Source organism: Astatotilapia calliptera, chromosome 14 (genome assembly GCF_900246225.1).
Source record: "Astatotilapia calliptera chromosome 14, fAstCal1.2, whole genome shotgun sequence".
NCBI classification, from domain to species: domain Eukaryota; kingdom Metazoa; phylum Chordata; class Actinopteri; order Cichliformes; family Cichlidae; genus Astatotilapia; species Astatotilapia calliptera.
The window spans coordinates 8,031,582-8,051,793 of NC_039315.1; the positions used below are offsets into that span (position 1 = coordinate 8,031,582).

The 20,212-nt window shown below is 38.6% G+C and overlaps 1 protein-coding gene across 5 annotated transcripts in view; it reads left to right on the forward strand.

Annotated features, from left to right (window-relative positions):
- The first annotated feature begins 3,015 nt into the window (after positions 1-3,015).
- Positions 3,016-20,212, forward strand: part of cadm2b (cell adhesion molecule 2b) — a 147,934-nt gene continuing 130,737 nt past the window's right edge. For 3 of the 5 annotated variants that reach the window (XM_026191245.1, XM_026191248.1, XM_026191246.1), the window contains exon 1: positions 3,018-3,437. In XM_026191245.1, the coding sequence (XP_026047030.1) occupies positions 3,377-3,437 (61 nt within the window). In that variant the 5' untranslated portion in view covers positions 3,018-3,376. Of the gene's footprint in view, positions 3,438-20,212 lie in introns of all 5 variants that reach the window. The other 2 variants (XM_026191244.1, XM_026191247.1) reach the window with 2 other exon arrangements.

A 20,212-nucleotide genomic window follows, 5' to 3' on the forward strand; every position in this document is an offset into this window, starting at 1 on the left:
GAGTGGGATATTCTCTAAAAAAGCCCTGATGATGAAACCCTCTGCTGGATAACTTGTTTACAAAATGACTTAACCTTCTTTAAGGTTTTCTTTGCAATGCTTAGAGAGAGTGAATCATATGGAAAGCAGACAAAGACCAGCAGCCCACAAGAAAGCTTTACCTTAGTAAAGCATGAATTCTGAGATTTATGAACTGTTTAACTGCACCACAGTACAGTATTTAGTTCCTATGACTTCAGTCTCAGTTACATAGGAATTTTAATCATGTTTTTTTTTTCATTTGCAGCCACCAATGAGTAATCACCATTCAAGGTCTAAAGTTACTCTAAAGTCATCTCTATATGAAACACAAGTCCAACTGCCATGTAAGATAACAAAAAAGTATATCAATTTGATGACATACTGTAATTGATTTGGATACGAGTAAAAGCAAAAGAAGCACACAAGGATGATTCATGAGTGTCGTGAAGGAAGACATGCAGAGGGTTGGTTTGACAAGGGGAGCATGCAAGGGATAGGGTGAGATGTAGGCATCCATGGGGATCCCTAATGAGAACACCTGAAAGAGGAGAGAGTATAAGAAGAAAATCAAATAATTGATTACACAAATATTTTCTTCTTCCATTTACTGGAAGAAGGTAATTGGAATAAAATTTGTAATATAATATACGTTCCCAGACAGGATGTTTGAATGTGTAGCTCTAATTTTGCTGCACATACTAAAGATTTCATACAGTGCTGACTTGCATGTAGTTTGCCTGGTGCAGAAAGCACATTGTTAGATGTAACTATTCCCAGTGTCCTATCAATAAGCTAATAAACAGATGGAATTGCCTTCTCACCAGCCATTAATAGCAAATGTTCTTACAGGAATAAGAAAAAGGCACAAAAGAACATAAAGCTTTCATTGTGGGCCATTTTTTAAGTTCGAGCCAGAGAGAACAGCTGTTATTTCCCTGAGGTGCATTGATAGGGTAAAAATATGTATGTGTCTGCTGCACTGGATTATGAAATTTGATATCCAAAACTTCAGCATGAATTTTAAATATTTATCAGGATTCTGTTCTGCAGTTATATTTTTTTTTCTAGTGACAAAAGCACTTACATGGTCTCTGCCCTAATCCTGGATTCAGTACTTCATCATTTAGATAAAGCATTCAAGCTTTATGACTTCTGTCATTCATATCCTCACTGAAATTGATTGTGTATACTGCATCTGGATTGGTTGCTTTTCAGTCAGTGAGATCACTGTTATCAGTGGCAGGTTCATGCAAACACTGTAATTCATCTTGGCCTAAACTTTCTTCTCCCTGGTTTTAATATCTCTTGTGGACTTTGCAGTCTTGAACATTAAACAACACAAAAGGGGGAAAAAGTGTGTTGTGTCTTAACAGGTACTTGGAATTCTCAAGTGTACGCTGGTGACCTTGTTAAATCTGACGGTACAAACACAACGGGGCATTTTAAATGGTACAAATCAAAGAATGCTATGCAATATAATGCCCGGGAGATAAATACAAAGGGGAACATGCTCCTCTGCATTACAGATCTGTGTCAGCACCGTGTGCTTTTCTGCTGAACTCACATGGTCAATAAATCCTTGCCGTTGAAAAGGTGCATGAGTAGAATTCTACTCTCAAGGATCTAATGAAATGACGAGGAACTGACCTTCAGGACTCACGGGATTGATTCTTTACCACCATCCTCATGGTAATTGTATAGGTCTGCTTTGAATTATAAGTGAGTTGTACAGAGAATGTATGTCACACAAGAGCACTCAGTCCTTCAAGGTTTACAGTTCAGAAAGGCATCAGTGATTCCCCAGGGATTAGAGATGTGAATGGCTCTAAGTTAAAAGGCTATAGGCATCAGCATACAAAACAAAATGAGAGCACAAAGAACCGCCCCCCCCCCCCCCCTCTCCATTTTAGCTATTCAGAATGAAAACTTACAATAACCACAAAAAGCTGGAAAACACTATTTAACTTCTGGTTTGCAATGAAAATGAGTGATCCAAATGACTGATTAGAGAATGAACGTGGAGCTTCCTGTATTATTTCCAGTGATTCATACTGCAAAAGGAAAAGCAATTGGTTTAAAATTGGGGGCTATGCCACATCTTTCTCAGGTGGTACAGCCAGGTCAGCAATTTGATTTGAAGTGGGAGTGGCGTAGAAGAGCACTGTGCAAAATTGAACCAAATTCGCCCAGCAGCATGTTAAACCATGTGTAAAATCCTCGCCGTCGGCTTAGAAAACGATCCCTGGCTGGAGCTGCCGTTTCCTCACACCTCTGTCTTTAGGGATGGTCACACTCATTTCTCTGCACCTCTCGTAGGGAACCTTTGAAGGAAGAGGGATGTCCGGGTGCCCATTAACCTCCCTCGTGCCTGCGCCCTGACTCCCGACATGCACCCAGACACCAGGTCACAACCTCTGCAAAAGCAAATGCATCTTCACACAACATGGGCACGTGTTTCTGTTGTTACCACACGGTGCTCTTTAAGCTGTAAAACTTTTTTCAAGTGATAATATGTGTCGCAGTGGCAGTTATTTCGAGTCCTCTGGTATTGACAACAGAGCTTGTTTGGCTGCTCATAAAGCTTTTATGGCTCTAGGGTAGCTGTTTAGAACTGTCTAAAATTGTTAAATTAGCTCTGCTAGCTGTGGGCATATTTTCATGCATTAAATCTCTGGCGTGGTCGTTTTTGCACTTTTTTAGTTCAGTCTACTGACACTAAACAGAGAGCAAGGATCCTCCACTTTAGAGCATTGGAGGCTCGGTGATGTGATGGCCAGGACTGGATCCTTATATTTTTCCCCATATGCATAAACTATAATCATATTCCTGCAGAGGCCTATTGTTCTGCTTTGGTGTTTAGAAAATGATGAGATTAACAAAAAACAAAAACAAAAAACTTGCCACATGACTACCGATGTCCCTTCTAGAAACTGATGTATCAAAGTAACTGCGCTCTACGGCGTAATTGTTTCGACAGTGTACCGGAGATCAGAACTATTTCTAGGTGTTCTCCATTGGTGAAGCGTCTTCATTAGTCAAAAAGCGTGGGCGGGACTCTTGCTCTCTGCAGCGAGTCAAAGAGAAAGGCAATAAAGGGAGGCAGGATCTGCACTTTGCCGACGAGCATCTCTGCCGTCCTGCTTCACTACAGTGATCACTGCCCCCTGATCTGCGAAAAATACACAGGGACTCCTCAGAAAAAGGCAAGAGTTCATCAATGTAACTCCGGTCAGTCAGAAACTGCGCCGTTCACCTGGATAAGTCCACCTTGACGAGAGAAGAGATAAAGACAGAATAAAAAGAGTCAAACGCGAGTGGAGTGTTGACGTAGAATTGCGAAGGAAAAGAGAAGAATATGATTGTCAAGCAGTACTTGATGTTCATCCTTTACAGCCTCTGTGCAAGCGTCTTTAAAGGTGAGCACTGGATGTTGCTGTGTAGACGGGCGTGGTGTGCGGGGAGGTGGTGGGTGCGTGAAGTGTAAAGATCATATGTGATCATGTCACACCTGAGTGCAAGTATTCGGTGAGGGGAGAGTTGATTTTCCCATAAAACGATGTGTTTGCGCAGCAGTTTTAGGCGCAGGACGAGCTGTCGTTGTTCACTGTCAGAGCCGAGTGTGCTGGAATGCCTGGAAGTTGAATTGTGCGGCGCAATGAGAAGCAGAATGCGGCTGCACAAGTTTTTGCATCGGCGACAACTTATATATTGCACTCCCTCCGGGATTAAGTGACAGATAAAACACCGTGCTGCGGATGAGTCGATTATTGTCGCGCATGGTTGCTTGGTTCATCCGTTTAGGCTATGCCCGCTGAAACTGACAGAGCAAGCCCAAAAAAGAGAAAAAAGAAAGAAGAATGTTACAGTAACCGGTGGCGTGTGTCTTTTTCCCTGTGAGTCCGGTGTCATTGAGCGGATCACGATGAAGTCACGCCATCGCGTTTGTTTGGGCATTTTGAATCATTCCACACATGACTTTAAATGACTGAATTCACAAAGGTGATAACAAGTCTTCGATGTGGCAAAGACTACATTTCTGTTAAGCGTTCGTTAAATGTAGCTCTGTTAAATGTAGCGAGAACTGTGCCTTGCGTGTGTGCTTGTGTGTGTGTGTTTTAGGAGGGATTCTTTAGGAGGCACAAGCCATGTAGTTACTCATTTAGAGTTGGGCGGCTGGGGACGCAGGTAAGGTTGCATGCATGACGCTTCTCTGCAGCCAGGGATCGTCGTCGCCTCATGACGAGTCCCCAACTCCCCACAGACTGTCCCGCTCTTGGACATGCTTGCGCAGCCACCGCCCTATAGGCGACCAGTGCGCATAACGCCTACCGGAAGGGGTGGCGGTGGTGGGGGGGGTGCTGTCAAGGGGCTTCATATGAGAAACTACCATATCTAAGCAGTTATATCCCCGTCTTCCCCAGTTTAATAACGTGTTGTCCCACATGACATTGATGACATTGTCAGTGCTGATTCAGTACACTGTGCTGATAATAACAACGAGAATGACCTATGATCATCCTCATCACATTAACTCGGCCTGTGGATTAATTTCCATAAGTCTGAGGCTGACTTCCTTTATTGAGCAACTCCATGAATGATGCCACTACCACCACAGACCATCAGATCATTAGAGCACCTTTAAACAATAATATATGTGTCAGGCTTACTTGCACATCACATCATTGAATTAAAAATCAGTTCTCAAATGAATCAGTTTTTCCAGTATCAGATCACGTTACTGTTAAATAGCCTTTTTCTCTCATGACTGTTATGTGTTCAATAAACTACGTAGTTGGATCGCTTTACTGGACAGCCTAATGGTGAAAAATCGTGTAAGTTTGACTTGAAATGTATCTTTAAATTGCAAAAATACTTATTTACTTTGCCCCGATGCACGTTGCCTTGTGCTATTCTTGCTGTCCTTTCCTTCAGCAGGATTTTGTCCAACACTTTTACCTGATCTCACTGAGCTGTGGAAATTGAAATTCCATTATGAGGTGTGTACAGCTGTGATCTAATCATACAGACAGCCACTTCCACTTCCCGCCATGTTGCCTTAAATGTGACCCCACTGAAGAGGAATATGAATTCGAGTTAAATGACCATGCGTGATTTAGCATGCTTTGGAGTCCATTAACTATAAACTGTGTAATGTTACATAACTGCTTATTTAAAGTGTTCTTTTTAAAAAAGCATGCCTTTTTAGCTGACTTTCCATTGTCTCTGCAACCCTTTTCATCAGTTCAAGTCAGTGTAGTTTGAAAATTAATTTGCTGACACACAAAACTTGATTTTTGTTTTAAATGCTGCCTGGTATTGCAACACCAACCACTGGGAAAACGTAGCTTTAATAGTGCATTCAGTCTGAGCATTGACATTGAAAGCATTGCTTTTATAAGCTGTGTTGTAGGAAATGTATTTACCTGTAAATATAACTATCAGTCATGTTTTTAAAGGAGGTGAAAAAGACTCGGCAAACATCCAAATGGAAGAGTTTATCAAATAGTCCTTGCTTACAGAGCCTTACAAGAACACATAAGTGGACTTAAAACTCTGTGTCCCAGATTTACTTTCTGAAGCATATTAAATATTTTTGAAGAAGATTTTCAAAGCTATATTGAAATAAATAAAAAAGGGTTCATTGGTAGAAAAAAGTACTTGGTCTAAAAACCTATGGTATGCTTTGGAAAAGAACGATGTGAATTGTAATTATTGGGATACATGGAAAACTCCTTGTAGTTAGTGTAAGCCTGTGCTGATGCTCAATTTATGAGTATTAAAAAATGTTTGTGTTGCAGGTTAATGGTGGTTTGTTTACACAGTGGACACCAATTGACTAATCATTGAACTCTCTCTTTCCTCCAAAATACATTTGCAGTTTAAGGGTTAGATGCAATTTCACAGATTATTTTTTTCTGAAATGGCACATATATCCCTTTGAAATTTTCCAGCAATTAATCAGGTACACTTCTGTCATAAACAAAGGTATCCACCTTCTACTCTCAGTCTGGATTTTGTAGATTTTTTTTTTAACCATGCAGTACTGACAAACACTCTAAAATGTTGTAGTTAGCACATTCATCCAACGTGAAAATTCCTTGGTTTGAGACCAGGCGTATACACAAATCCCTGGATGCCCTTACGTCAGGAAAGGCATCTGGTGTAAAAATCTGCCAAATCAAATGTGCATCCATCTGCTGTGGCGACCCCTTGTGAATAAGGAAGCAGCTTCTTAATATTGAAAACCACTCCCACAGAAAACAATTACATAGATATGGAATCCATTTTTACAACCTATAGTAAGTTTTTAAAGTTGCCTAGCCTCTAGTGGCGATGTGAACAAGTGCATGTAAAATGCGCCGGTGTCTCACCTTTAAAAATGATAGCATGGCTACCTGTTCCAAAAATGGAGCTTTTCTCATGTGGTGAAAGTTATAAAAGGGTTTGTTTTTACCCAAACCAAAATGTTATGTGGCTAACTCTAACCAAAATGTTTCTTTGTGTATACTTAACTTCACAGCAAGAAAGTGAAACTTTGAAAAATGGTCCAAGATTCAAGTCTCATTTTTCAGTCTCCTTGTCAAAAACTTGGCTGTATTTGTATCCCCTGCTGACCAATCTCCCAAATGCTGACTTTTCCCTCTCTTTTAAAGTTTACATTCCTCTATTGTGGAAGCGCTTACTTTTAGATAGTAGAAACAATTTGATTGAATACTTAGTTTGTAGACTCAGTGTACTCTTACCTTTTCAGGAGACAGACATACTTTCGGTGGCTTTCTGGGAAAATATATCTCCCCAAAATGAAATTAAGAATTTTGTTTTCATGAATGAGAACCTGACTTTTAGGAGACAGGACTGAATTAATGGACTCGTTTTTTTTTAGAGGACAGAGGAGACAAAGTAGTTTTGTTATATTCTAATTTCACTACTTGGTAATTTCAGAGAGCCGCAAAAAAAGTATGCTTTTCACAGCCCACTTTGCATCAGATTTGGGGTAATGAATAGGCAGAGAACAGGGCACAGAGAGTTTTCTCATCTTGCCCAAGAGCTCTGACAGTGCCCACTTCAAGGGCTTCTTAAATATTGATGTTATGAGACTTAGGTTAGACTTAGATGCATCCAATGCCCAGGCCTGTGCCCCAGGACGCTAAAACCTAAAGTTCTGTCTTAGTGGAAATGTAAGAAGTCGAGAAACAAATGAAATCAACACAGCTAGAAAAGACAGGGTACATTCTGGGCTGCACAGTCACCCAAATTTGTTATTTAAATAGCCAGATTTTAAAAACCAAAATGCATTGAAAAATGATTTCATGCAAAATACACACAGGTGGACAATTACAAGATACATGTGCCAGGATTTTTTAAAATTGGTTTGTACCAGTAGTTTGTGGCAGATATTTACAGAATTTCCTATCTGGTTTTGCTAATTCTTAAATGAAATCCTGATATACTTGTACACAGAAATCTGGCGTGCATAGAAAACTGATGCTACACTCATTCATTGCTTACCCATTTAACAAATTTCACTGAACAGTTTTTGCGATATCATAGCCTGTAACAGACAAATAAACAAATGGGACTGAAAACATAACCTCCTCAGTGTAAGCAATAAGGTGCAGCATTTTCTGTGTGATCACAGCCTAATCGACAGTTAAATTGCAGTGCTCCGCATCACACACTGCAGTGATTCTGTAGACGACTTCAGCCTCAGCAGCTCTGTTCATGCTCTGTAATGCTGAGAGTTATTTCATGCAGACTCATCCTTCTAGGAACAACTACACTATTAGAATTTGCCTAAATTCATTGCTGGGCTTATTTATGGCTGCAGCCCATAAACTGCTGTACTGCCCAAATGTTTCAAATGCTTCTATGGCAGATAGATATAAAGAGTGTATGGCGCACCCTTTATTAGAGGGCCTGCCTTGTTCTCCTGCTTTGGGTGTGACAATGATGATGTTGTTCCCATACTGTATCTGCACTGGTGTTAACCTACGTAGCGATAATGGTGTATCACTGTATATTTCCCAAAGCCAGCAAATAAAGACAGACTCGTCAGAGGCAGGTAAGACGGCAGGCTAATGCTAATTAGCCATGTGGCGTCGCCATGCTTAGCCACTTTGCAGACCTTGGGCTGATTGTGTCATAGATGTACTGTAGGTCTTATGATCTTCACATTTTCTTGTTGGCCACAGCTTCTCTGGTTCGGTCTGACATTCCCTCTTCTCAAGTGTTTCATCACTTTCTTTCATACAGAGCCCAAAAAGCTCCCATACCACCAAGGGAACTTTTCTTTTGTTTGAGCACCGAGTCTTTCATCATTTCTTATCTTGTAAGACATTTGGGCAAGTACACCCCTCCAGGTGACGTTGGTATGTGTTTGACCATTGTGTGTGTGTGTGTCTGTGTGATGGGAGATGAAAATTGGGTTGGGGGCTTAATGAGGGCAAAGCAGAAAATAAATGAAATTTATGCATTTTATCCGCTATCAAAATGACAGTTATCAAAACTACAGATAAAAAGAGACAAGGTGATTGAGGATGAATAATTCCTTCATAATGCACAGGAAAAATCTTTTCCCTGATTAGTGAGGGAATTGAGGCTAGTCATTAAAAATGCAAAAGTGCCTTGTAAAGTCTTTGATAGCTTCTTTACCCATTGGTGAAGAGAAAGTGGAGAGTTAAGAGCTGTGTTAAAGGTTTCTTATTTGTGAGCAATATAGTGAGCTTCTGGAGGTAAAAATCCAATTCACATTCTCCATATGGATTTCCATTATGAGCCATAGCCATGTAACCATCCAAAGTAGGTATGGGTATGCTTTAGGCTGTGCCTACAGTTGGATTGAAAGTGCACTGGAATACTGAAGGCTCATGATAATGCTGATGACTAAAATGTTTGGTTTGAGGCTTAGAGGACAGGCTTCACTGGCCACTGGCTGTTATATGTATCATGGTGGTTCTGTTGATTGTTTATATACATACAGTCTTATTGTTTCATCTGTACAACACTAGACTTGATCACAAAGACTGCCCATTACCTATAGTACCCCCACTCCCACCCCCATAAACATGCCTGAAACAACATTTATTAATTTAGTTTCTCAACTTTAGTAATTTTTTTTTTCCAATTTTGTTTCACTAGATTTTATGAAAATATAATTTATTTGTCTTAATAATTATGCAAAAATTATATAACATTAATCATTTGACAGGCTTCATATGTTTTCATTTGCACCCACCAATATGAAAAATTTCAAACACAAGCAAAATAACAAAAATTCAGTTCATTTACTATTGTTGGTCAGTGCGCAAGACTCCCACCTCTAACAATTTTGCTTGCACTAAGATAAAAATAATGCAAACAGTTCCCAAAGTATAAAGCAAAATTCTAAGCAAATGAATTTCGGAGGATATGATTCAATCAAGCGTCAAAGGCTCTGCTTTTTGCTTTCGTGTATAGCCCTGCAGTTGTCTGGGGAAACGATATTGTGTCCTATTATAGGATGCTGTGAGGAGTGTGGTTATTTCTTCCGTTAGAATGTTTGATTCCAACAGCAGCTTTCACTGCTACAACATAGATATCAATAACTCTCCTGCCTGCTGATTTATCATTTTGAGTGTAATATAGGATGGCAGTCGGTGCACCACTTCTCATTTCTTTTTTTCCCCTTTTTTCTTTTTCTGAGCATGGAGTTTTGTTCCAGCATGCACTGAAGTGTATTTAAAATCTCTTAAAAAAATACATATTCGACCCAGTCAAAAGTAAAGCCCTAAATGTCACACACAGGGAACCTGTGAGCGTATGCATGGGAGCATCTCCTGTGGGTTGGAATAATCAGTCAGCAGGAATAAGCTGGCTGAGCTGAAGGCGAGGTATGGCAGAGGAAGGTGGTTTACATTCACGGATACCCGTTCACCACTACTGAGGGTTAGCTTATCCCTGCAGATTGTCTCCCAGCTGCCAAGTGCTGGCTCTGATGCTGTGCTTTATGCCACTGCAAATGGTAATCCAGTAAAGGGGACAAATGTGCTCCAAAAGAGCCACTGCTGCCCTGCTTGCTTTCTGTTGACAGATATACATCTGTAGGGATAAGCCTCAAGCCAGAGGCAAATGTGCTCAGACAAGTGGGGAAGGGGCTTTAAGATTAGCAGCTCACTGCCTCAACTATATTCTGCGTGCTGTCAGTCTCTCTTTGCCAAGCTCTTTGTCATAGCACTTTTACACACCATGCCCCCTCTGAGTGGGTATAAGCTCAGCAATGAAGCTGATAGACTGAAAGGGCAATTACACTATTAAAGATTATTTTGACCTGTATTTAAACGAAAAAGGTTAAGAGATTTTTCTACTTCCCAAGGAGCCCGTTCCAAGATACTCATGATAAGTCTAATGCCACAGTTGGTCACACTGAAAATAGGTAAAAGCAGTGCTTACATCAGTCGCTGCCTTCCTGAAGAGGTGCCCGTGTTCACACATCTTAAAGGGGTATCCGATATAAAACAGAATTTACATATATTTCTATGATTTCAGACAGATGAGTCAAAACATTTCCCACTTCCCGCTAAAGCTGGGACCTATGGAGCATTTGAAGTGTTATGTCACAAATCTCAGGTTTTATACTGTGAGACTTCACAGTCGGGAGAGGATATTATATCATCATTTGCAGCCACATTGAGTATTGTATATAAAATAACTAGACGTTTACTGTGCAGGTGATGATGCTGACCCTGCAATTCACTGTAGCTATCAAGCACATAATAGAAAAAATGAGATTGTGGTGTAAACAGAACTGAATAAACACTCAAAACAAAAATCAAATGTCTTAATGTTGCAGTGTTTTCACTGTTTCTGGGATTCAGTTGTAATGCATTTACCTTTAAAGGTTTAAACATCCTTAACAAACAGCAGAATTGAGCCTAGTGGACATTTATTTAATATTGTTCTAAGTAGTTCAAGGCTCTCTAACTATTTAATGGTGAGCTACACATTCAATTTTCAGAGAAAAGGGAATGGTCGAAAAATATTCTAAAAAAATAATTCACAGACTTGAATAAAATCTTTGGAAAATATAATAAAATAGTGTTGATTTCTTTGATGAATGAGTTTCTGCTGTGCTGCTGAGAAGGTGGTAGACGTGTGTTCTGCAAGAGGTTTATACAGTCCCTACATTTTAGTATTGTGCCTGAAATGAAACCTATACTTCATTTTATGCCAGTTTGCGGTGTTGACCTTTATCAATCTCTCTTGGCCCTCATCTCTGTTGAAGTGGGCTTTGTGCCCGACTATGGATGAGCCTGTGAATCTCATTTACCCTGTGTGATGATCTCCCCTTTCTCCTTTTGCTGCAGTCTCCATGAACAAAGTTAATATTTTTTTTGTTCAGAGATGACCGCCATATGACCAACCAGCTATATAATCCGTTTTTCCTACCTAGAAGCTATGTCAACTTTCATTCTGTTGTCCTTTGACAACATAGTAGACATCCTTTCAAAAGCAGTTGTGGTTCTGATAGTGTTTAATGCTGAGTGTTGACCATAAAATATTGTGCACATAATTATGTGTTTGCTGTGATAAATGTCCCTCTCTGCTTCTGCTGTGAACGTTTGGGAGGCTTCCAAAGAGAATGATTGACTGCCTGAGGTATGGCACTGCAACCAAACACCTGGCAGCCTGACCAGGAGTGACCATGCTTGTTTTGAGTTATGTCAGGGTCGTTTTGGAGTGTGCAAACAATGGCGGACAACAAGCTGTGGAGCCTTTGTTGGGCTCTGTGCGCATTTTATGCAGCTATGACTATTGATATGCAAGTTTAGTGCACACGAGCTTTTCTTTCCAAGTACAAAGTTTTGATCTGAATGAAGTAAGATGAGTTCTCGGTGCGTAGGCAGCTGTTGACAAGCTTTAGAGAATGCACAATGAAGTGGCAAATGTTGGCGTTTATGAAAATATTAGGTCTTTTGTTGTAATGAGTTTAGATATCACTTCATTCATCATCAAAACTGATGATGTTGTGTGGAAAATGTACATCTGTTTTAATAGGTTTTGATACAAATTGTTTTCTACTTGTGTTAATTATTTTTTGATTAACTAAGTAATTGTCTATAGGTAAAAAACATGTATGATTGCTTGATATGCCTAATCAGCACCATATAGAAGGATATTGGTTTACAGTGGTGCATACCTCCTGCATGTTTTTCTTTTTTCCTTTAAAATTGCTGAAACTATTAATTATTAAGTAGCAGCTTTAATTTATTTTGGTTGACAAGGCAGTTAATCTTCTGATCATTTCATCTTGCACCAAGCACCTTGTTTTCAAATAGTGCTTGAAAAATATGTCTTTTCTGGACAAAGTAAAGTTGAGACCGCCCCAAACATATTTACATAGAAAAGAATACAGCGAGTTTAAGTGCATTTGGAATAAGTGTGCTCACTTTACCATGAGGATTTAATGCTACTATTTTAATGTATTAACTCAGAAAGCCCATCACCTGCACACCGCCAGTAGAATTTTGCATCGCTGGGTTGCTGAGCTCATAAAGGCCCCTCAGTCGACTGCCCCAGCAGTCAGACTGGACGTCTGAGCTCCAGATAAAGGAGGCTCTGTTGTGCTATCTTTGGAAATTTGATAGGTTGCTGGAATACAACTCGCAAGTAATATACTTTTAAGAAGCAAATCATGGCAAATGCAGTTATTCATTCCAGGGTAGTGTTTTGCATTTTATGGCTTCATGATTTGATATGCTTTGTTCACAGTACAAAATTAAAGACAGTGGAAAAAATAAATAAAGATGAAACGGCAAACGTGCTAAGAACAGACTGTTGACTTGTGAGACAGGCTCGTAATAATTTGTCAGGACAAAAATGAAAACCATTTATATTCTCAGCTTGCTGAATCCCTCTCAGGGTTTCAGGAGCTGTAGACTATCTGAGTTTTTTTCTGAACGTTTTGCTGAATACAGACGGGTGTGGATGGCAGGTCACCTGTCCATCAAAGAGGCTATCATACGGTGCCTGGAAAGATTCATGTCATAAGGAAATTTGGTGTCTTCACTCCTCTTTAGATTTCTACATCTCCGTATTTATGAGAAAACTTGCAGGAAGTTGAAAAGGTGAAAAAGATGCCAATGTAAAGAGTACACAAAGAGGACTTTAATTAGAAACGTCTTCATGTCAGGAAATATTTTATGCCATTTTCCCATGTGTTTTGGATTTTATTCTTTGTCCCCAGTGTGTTTATTAATGCAAAATAAGCAAAGAGCCTGCTTTTGTGCCCGAGAGCATCCGGAAAACAGCACCAATCTAACCTGTTTATTTTCTTATTTTATTAAGCAAACTTGCAAGTACTTATGTGTAGACTAATCCCTGCCGTATACACCGCCTGAAGACAGTTTAACATGCAACATACATTTGCAGTTTTCAAGCTCTGCATGCGTTGGTTACATCGCATTTTCTGTTTGTATTAGGAGAGAACAAACAAAGTTAGCACATTAAAAGGTATAGCATCAAACAATTGATCTAATAAATAAGTATTTTCAGGTCTTGGTACTTAATTAATAAGTATATGATTGTTCTAAATCTGGCTTTTATAAGCCCACTATATATATCTGTTGGTATAGATGATGTCCAGTAATGTTCGCACAAACAATAAATCATATCTTAACATTGATGGTAAACATATCCAATTGATTTAAAAAATAAAACGCATAATTATCATAATTCTCTTAATTCTTTTAAAGCTAAACAACACTTTTCTTTTTTCTTTCTTTTTTGCTTACAAAAACAGTAATGCTAAAAATTCTAGCTGTGCTTCAGTGCAAGAACTGGGAAATTATTTTGTTTTATAAATCTGCATGAGTGAGATGCTATCCAGAAAATCTAACTTTAGAATAAAGACACCAAAAGCACAAAGTTAAGCTCATGCATGTTTATACCCTTTTATTGACTTCCTCTTTAAAAGCTTCCCACAGGTCTCTAAAGCTGAAGTGTAGATACTGAATGCAGGCATATTTGCAAGGGAAGGTGGGGGATAAAAGCACTGAAACTCATGTCCTCATAAAGAGGGATCAGCAGTGTGTACGGGAGCTGCATACCGATGCAAGAGATGCCAGTGCTCAGAGCCAGAGAGCATGCTTTGCTTGGGGGGGGGGGGGGGGGGGGCCTTAAAGCTGCTAAGCTTAGAGCAAGAAGGGGAAAGTAAGAGAAGGTGTGGAGCAGGAAGGCGCACTGTAAAAGGCTGAGAGAAGTGTCATTGTATATGTCTGCTATTTCCTTCACCTCCTGTGACTGCCATTATAAAATGCAGGTTAAGCCATTACATAGAGTAGTAGTATAGCATACTGGTGTTTCAAAGATTTACTCTGGTTTTTGGTAGTTTTGTGTGGAAAAGGAAGAAAAAGGAAATGTGTTTCCAAATTTGAGGATCTTAACATTTGAAAGGACACAGATGAATATATTAGAGCCTTCACACCATTGAGAAGAGCAGTTCAAAAATTAACTTAAGAATCAGAAACAGTGTCACCACCTTGTGCCGCCACCACCACGGCGTGAGGGTGACATTCAGAAGGTGTGTTCACACCAAGGAGTTCACTCTGACACGGAAGAATAATCATTCCTTCACCAAGGCAAGAGCTGAAGATGTAAAAGTGCTTTCTGCATTGTCTGTTTGTTGATTTGTTTGTGACAGACATTATGCAAAAACTGCACAGCCAAATTTCACAAAACTTGGTGGAGAGGTGAATCATGGATGGGCAAATGAAGCAGCCATTAACATCTGGTGCAGTCTGACATAAGAGTGTTGGTCTTGTTGGAAGATATGCGCTAGAGTTACCATTCTAGTTGTCTCTTTTTTACTTTAGGTATGTATCTATAAGATTTACACAGATGGCAAAGTGTTTTAACCAGTCACATTTTGTCAAGTATGAGTTTGACTGAAACTGAAAACTCAAGGTGCTAAACTCCTGAGTGTAAAAGCTCAGCAGAGCTGAAGGTAAGCATATCTGTTTGCATTCCATACCCATTTACAACAAAAGGGTCATTCCTTCTTTTTTACTGTAATTACCCAGCATTCACTGCAGCAGTGAATGGCATTTTTTGAATTACAACCACATATACATTTAAAATCATCACGTGGTACAACACATGGTTTCGCATGGGCCTAAACAAAATATAAAAAACATGGCACATATTGCATCTGGTAAGTCACTGAATGTCATGCTTTTCACTTGCAAACTTGCAAAACCATTTGGTTTAACAGAGATAATTCTCACTATATCTATGGGGCACAAACAGTAGCACGAGGGCTTGGCAAACACAGAGATTCAGCCAGTGTTCCACAAATTTATCTATCACTGATCTAGGCTTCTTAAAAAAGGGTGAACAGCCACATTTGTATGGGACCTGGAGTATTTTAGATTTAGTAATATTACACCAACGGAAATGATAAATTCTACTGTGTAACAGCCTATACATAACGCCACACTGATCTTACAATGTGCACTGAAATGAAGAATAAAGGGTGCAATTAGTTTAGTTTAATTAAATAATTTTGTGTGCTTTGCAGTTCATTCAATTCAAGTAATTACATGTTCTCTGTGAGAGCCTGGGTTTGTTAAATATACCTGCTGATATTTATACACAAGTGGGCTTTAAGGACATACGTTGATTCAGTTCTACATAATTTCTCATCAATTACTCATAAGACCTTTAATTTACAACAGCGTATTTGACCTTGTGGTGTGATATCTAAACTTTAACAACTCCCAGTGTGCATAGTTGTAGGGTCATTTTGAACCTCTTTGAACATTGCAAATTGCTTTTTCTCCCAATTACACCTTCAAAGTGATACTAGACTGTTGTCAGACTAGAAAATCTTACTTGTCACTAGAAATATTTTCCACATAATGCTGCAGTTAAAGAAATGCATAAAAATGTGTACCCAGACTTACTCTAATGGTGAGAATTTTAGAAATTTCTACAAAGGCAGCAGTGTGACATGTTAACTGAGGTCACAGCTCCCTCGTGGCTGTGGCTTCAAAAATATCATCCCTGAAGTTTTGGCATGTGTTATGCATGATTTTATTGGGCACATTTTTTTTCTCAATTTATAAATGGATTCCAAAGGTGTCAAAAATACAAGGTAACATCTTCCAGTGTTTGATACCCATCTGTCTACTATAGGCAGGTATGTCCAGGTATTAGAAAAAAATGATAGTGAAGATGTGCTATTTGGGATGGTGCTGAAATAGCAGGATATAAAGCCAGGATGGATCCTACAATAAGCTCATATAATGATCAGTCTGGGTAGACCCTGCTTTTATGGAGTCAGAAATGATTATACATTTAGTATCCTCCAGTTCTGGTAGAGTGTGAGGATATCTGGTGTAGACCGGGTGACCTTAACTACTGGAGCTGTAGCATCTCCCAGATAATGACCACTCTGAACCCCAGGAGCAAGCCTCATCACCTCATAAATACAGAGACCATATGGACTCTCGGTGGAAAGCTGCCGACAGTCACTTTTCAAATCGGACGCATACTTGTAGGAGGCTTTTGTGCTGAAAAAAAAAAAGAGAGATCCAGTTAACATTCGCAGGTTCATGAAAACGGTGTTTTGTGTAGGCTGCAGTTCAGTTACACTGACCAAATGGCAGATGTCTTGAAAAATTGATTGCAATTTTTTTTGAACGGTGGTCTTGACTGGGAGAAAACTATATGGTCAGATATAGAAACTGAGCCAGTGGTTAAAAGAAATTGCTTGTCAGTGTTAAAGTGCCCTGTTTGCTGCGAATTCAGGGTCACTGTGTAAAAGATAGCATAGGATTTCTATTTTACAGCAAGGCAACCTTACCAAAACCATAACCAATCAGAAGTTTGACACGTTAATAAAAAAAGGTTTTCTTTTAAATGTATGGTTGATTTGAAAAAACAAATTGATCTCTGTGAAACTGTTTAGGAGATGATGAAACATTTAAATCTTTACTTTTCTGGAAGGCGAAACAGTGTATGTTCCTTTTTCATAGTTCTAGCCCTGATTGAGCACTCACTTTGGGAGGTAACTGGATATAGAAGTAGTCCCTCTGGACACAATTGCTTTCTATGGTGATGGCATACCAACCAGTTCTGTGATGCTGAGCTCTAAGCATTTTATATAACTCAACGAGGAACTGCCAGACTACAATCTGAAGGTACCCTCCATAGCCATAGCTAAAGTGTGCTTGGAGGCACTGTATGAAGAGAATTTTAAGGCATACCTTGCTTTATTTACTTATTTATTACAGATTTTTTAAGCAAATGAATAATAAATAAAATAAAAAAAACAAGAATACAATAATATTTCAAATCATCTAGATTTTTGAGAATAGCTCTTGTACAATGCCTTTATGACATAAAAACTAAGGGCAATTTACAAATATTATTGTATGGGTAATTTTATATGATTCATGACGGTAATTTAACTAGGCGAATAAATCGGAGACAGGGAAATGAGTGTCTTGAATGTGATCCGACTTGGCAAACGCCTGTGTTTATGTCTGTTTGTGTCTGTCGCGTGTGTACATGTGAGCGACCTAGATAACACCAAAACTGTAGGTAACCTTATATTATTGCTCGTAACCTTGTGCTCAACCAAACATAATGAAAACTAGGTGCAACAGTGCCCCAACTAAACTCTGTCTGACATTCATGCCTGATGTCACCAGGCAGTCTGTATCTGGGTATGTTCTGTGGATAATAACATCTCTTCATGGTTTTTTGGCATTTGACTCCGCTTCTCTGGAGTCTTGAGCATGTGAACAAAATGACAAATAGTAAATGAACATGGTCTGCTTCAAAATGGGTTTTGATTGAGATATTCGAATGAGGTACAGCTATGTGTTCAAGGAGAATTCATTTTTTAAGAGTGTGCCCAGTCTGTTCTATGTGCTCTTCACCTTGCATTAACATACTTTTTTCCATAAAGATAAGCTATCTCAGCACAGATAAACTGGGTGCAAATTGGGTTTCTGTGCTCAGCTTACCTCCGTGACTCAGGATAGCTTATGTTGGTGTTTCTCCGTCATTGCCATCAGCATCCATCCATGTTCGCATTCAACAAAAAAAAAAAAGCACTTTTACAGAAGCCTTTCCACAACACATTAAACCTTTTTTTGAGGTTGGGTGAAGTGGAGTCTTTTGTTGGAGTGACTACATTCTTCTCAGTCTGTTTGTGTCTGTTTGCTTGTGTAATATGAGAGATGGAGGAAAAAAAACACATAAAACCAAAATTGATATTAAGGATAAGCAGAGCAACTGACTATTTGCAAATGTTTTCAGGTATTTTAGCTTTGAAGAGATACAATGTTGCTTTTCCCTTTATTTGATAAATTAATAAAAATTAATATGCTGACAATTATCACACTGAAAGTCAATGTGATTATTGTGTCTCTATCTTTAATGTAACAAAATAAGAAAAAGAAAATGGAAGCCAAATCATTTTATCACAAGGCTGTTATAAAAAAAAAACTGTGTGCGCGGTGCAGATGTAACAGATGATTCTTGTAATTGTGTTTGACTTTAAACCATTCTCAGTGCTCAACTTTTCTGCTTTCTGTCAAAAAAAAGAACCAACAACAACAAGAAGATATTGTTCTCAAACACTGCACTGGGCTGATCCTGAATTACTTACATTTTTGCCAATGGCAGCAGAGAAGCAGCAATAGGAAATATTTCAAGATATTCTTAGCTCTACAAAGGCTTTGTCAAATTTATCCCAGATTGACAGGCTCCAGTGGGGATTTTCACATTCACAACACTGAAACTGTCACTTCTTCACTATAAGACCAGAGTTAACATGGTGTAAAGTTGATACATATTTGATCAGTTTCCTGTGCCTTGCTGAGGGGTCATGGAAGTTTTACATCAAAATTTACTATATACACCAATAATGATCAAACTTTTCTTTCTTTTCTTTTCTTTTTAACAAGACCTGTCACTCATGTTAAGAATTTAATTTTGCATATTTTTTCTTGATGCTAGGTTGTTGTTATTGTTAAGACAGGTATTAATTGCTTGAGCTACACTCAAGCTAATAATAGCAACAATAATGAAATGAACACTAATAACTAAGTAAAGTAAATAAGAAATGAAAAATAAAAAGGGGATTATGATCAAGTAAATGACATGTTTTTTATACTTTGTGCATATTAGAACCATGATCGATAGATGCATATTATTCAAAAGTTAGTCATAATCATAATATATTCATGACATCATTATATTCGCTTTGCATATTTTTCTCTCTTCTGTTTATATCACTTAAGTCATCATAGGCACCTGCTAAATGACATGTTAGTAGGCAGTCTTAGGTGATGTAGTGCATAAATTCGAGCTGAGTGGTAGCCAAACATTTATTATTCCGCACTACAAATTACAAATAGAGTCCACCGGGTTTTCAGAGTATCTAAACTGCTTTTCTATATTTCAAGCTATTGCTTTCATCAATGCATTACAGTAAAGATGATAATGGGAAATATTTCCCAGAGCAGAGTGCCTACACACAACATCATGGTATTGACCTGATCCTCCTGCAAACAGACCAGTGTGAGCTTTGATTTCCCTGGCAATTACGTGACATTTAATGAGGGAACGTGTCCGGTTTTTTTTGTTCATGAAAAATAGCAAATTTTGACCTCTGGTGTCACGTAGCAGGAGGTACATTATGTAGCATCCATATTTTTTGGCCATTGAAATATATTAATAGCTCTCAAATTCTGTGCTTTAAGAGGAAAATAGGTTGATGCATTATTACTGTGAATTAACTGAAACCATGGAAACACCACTTGCAGTATACTGTCATCAAGTCAAAGAGCACAGCTCTTAGTCTTCTCCAATAATTGGTTTAATATTTCAGCATTACAACACATCTCTCCAAAGAACAGAGAACATTGTCAAGCTTGTTACTCCTCGAACCAACATATTCATACTTATTCAGTCTCTATTATTTCTAATTGAGACTTTTAGAATATTTAAATACTTAAATAGGTACTTTTCTTTACTCTATGATGTTTTTATTTTAAATTTGAGTAATAGTAAAATTTATTTGTAATATTCAGGTGCTAAATATATTAACCATGGATTTACTTCAAAAGAAAAACAGCATTTACATAAGCTCTAATGGGTGAAATGTATTTAGATAGATGATTATTCCAAAAGCACACAGACC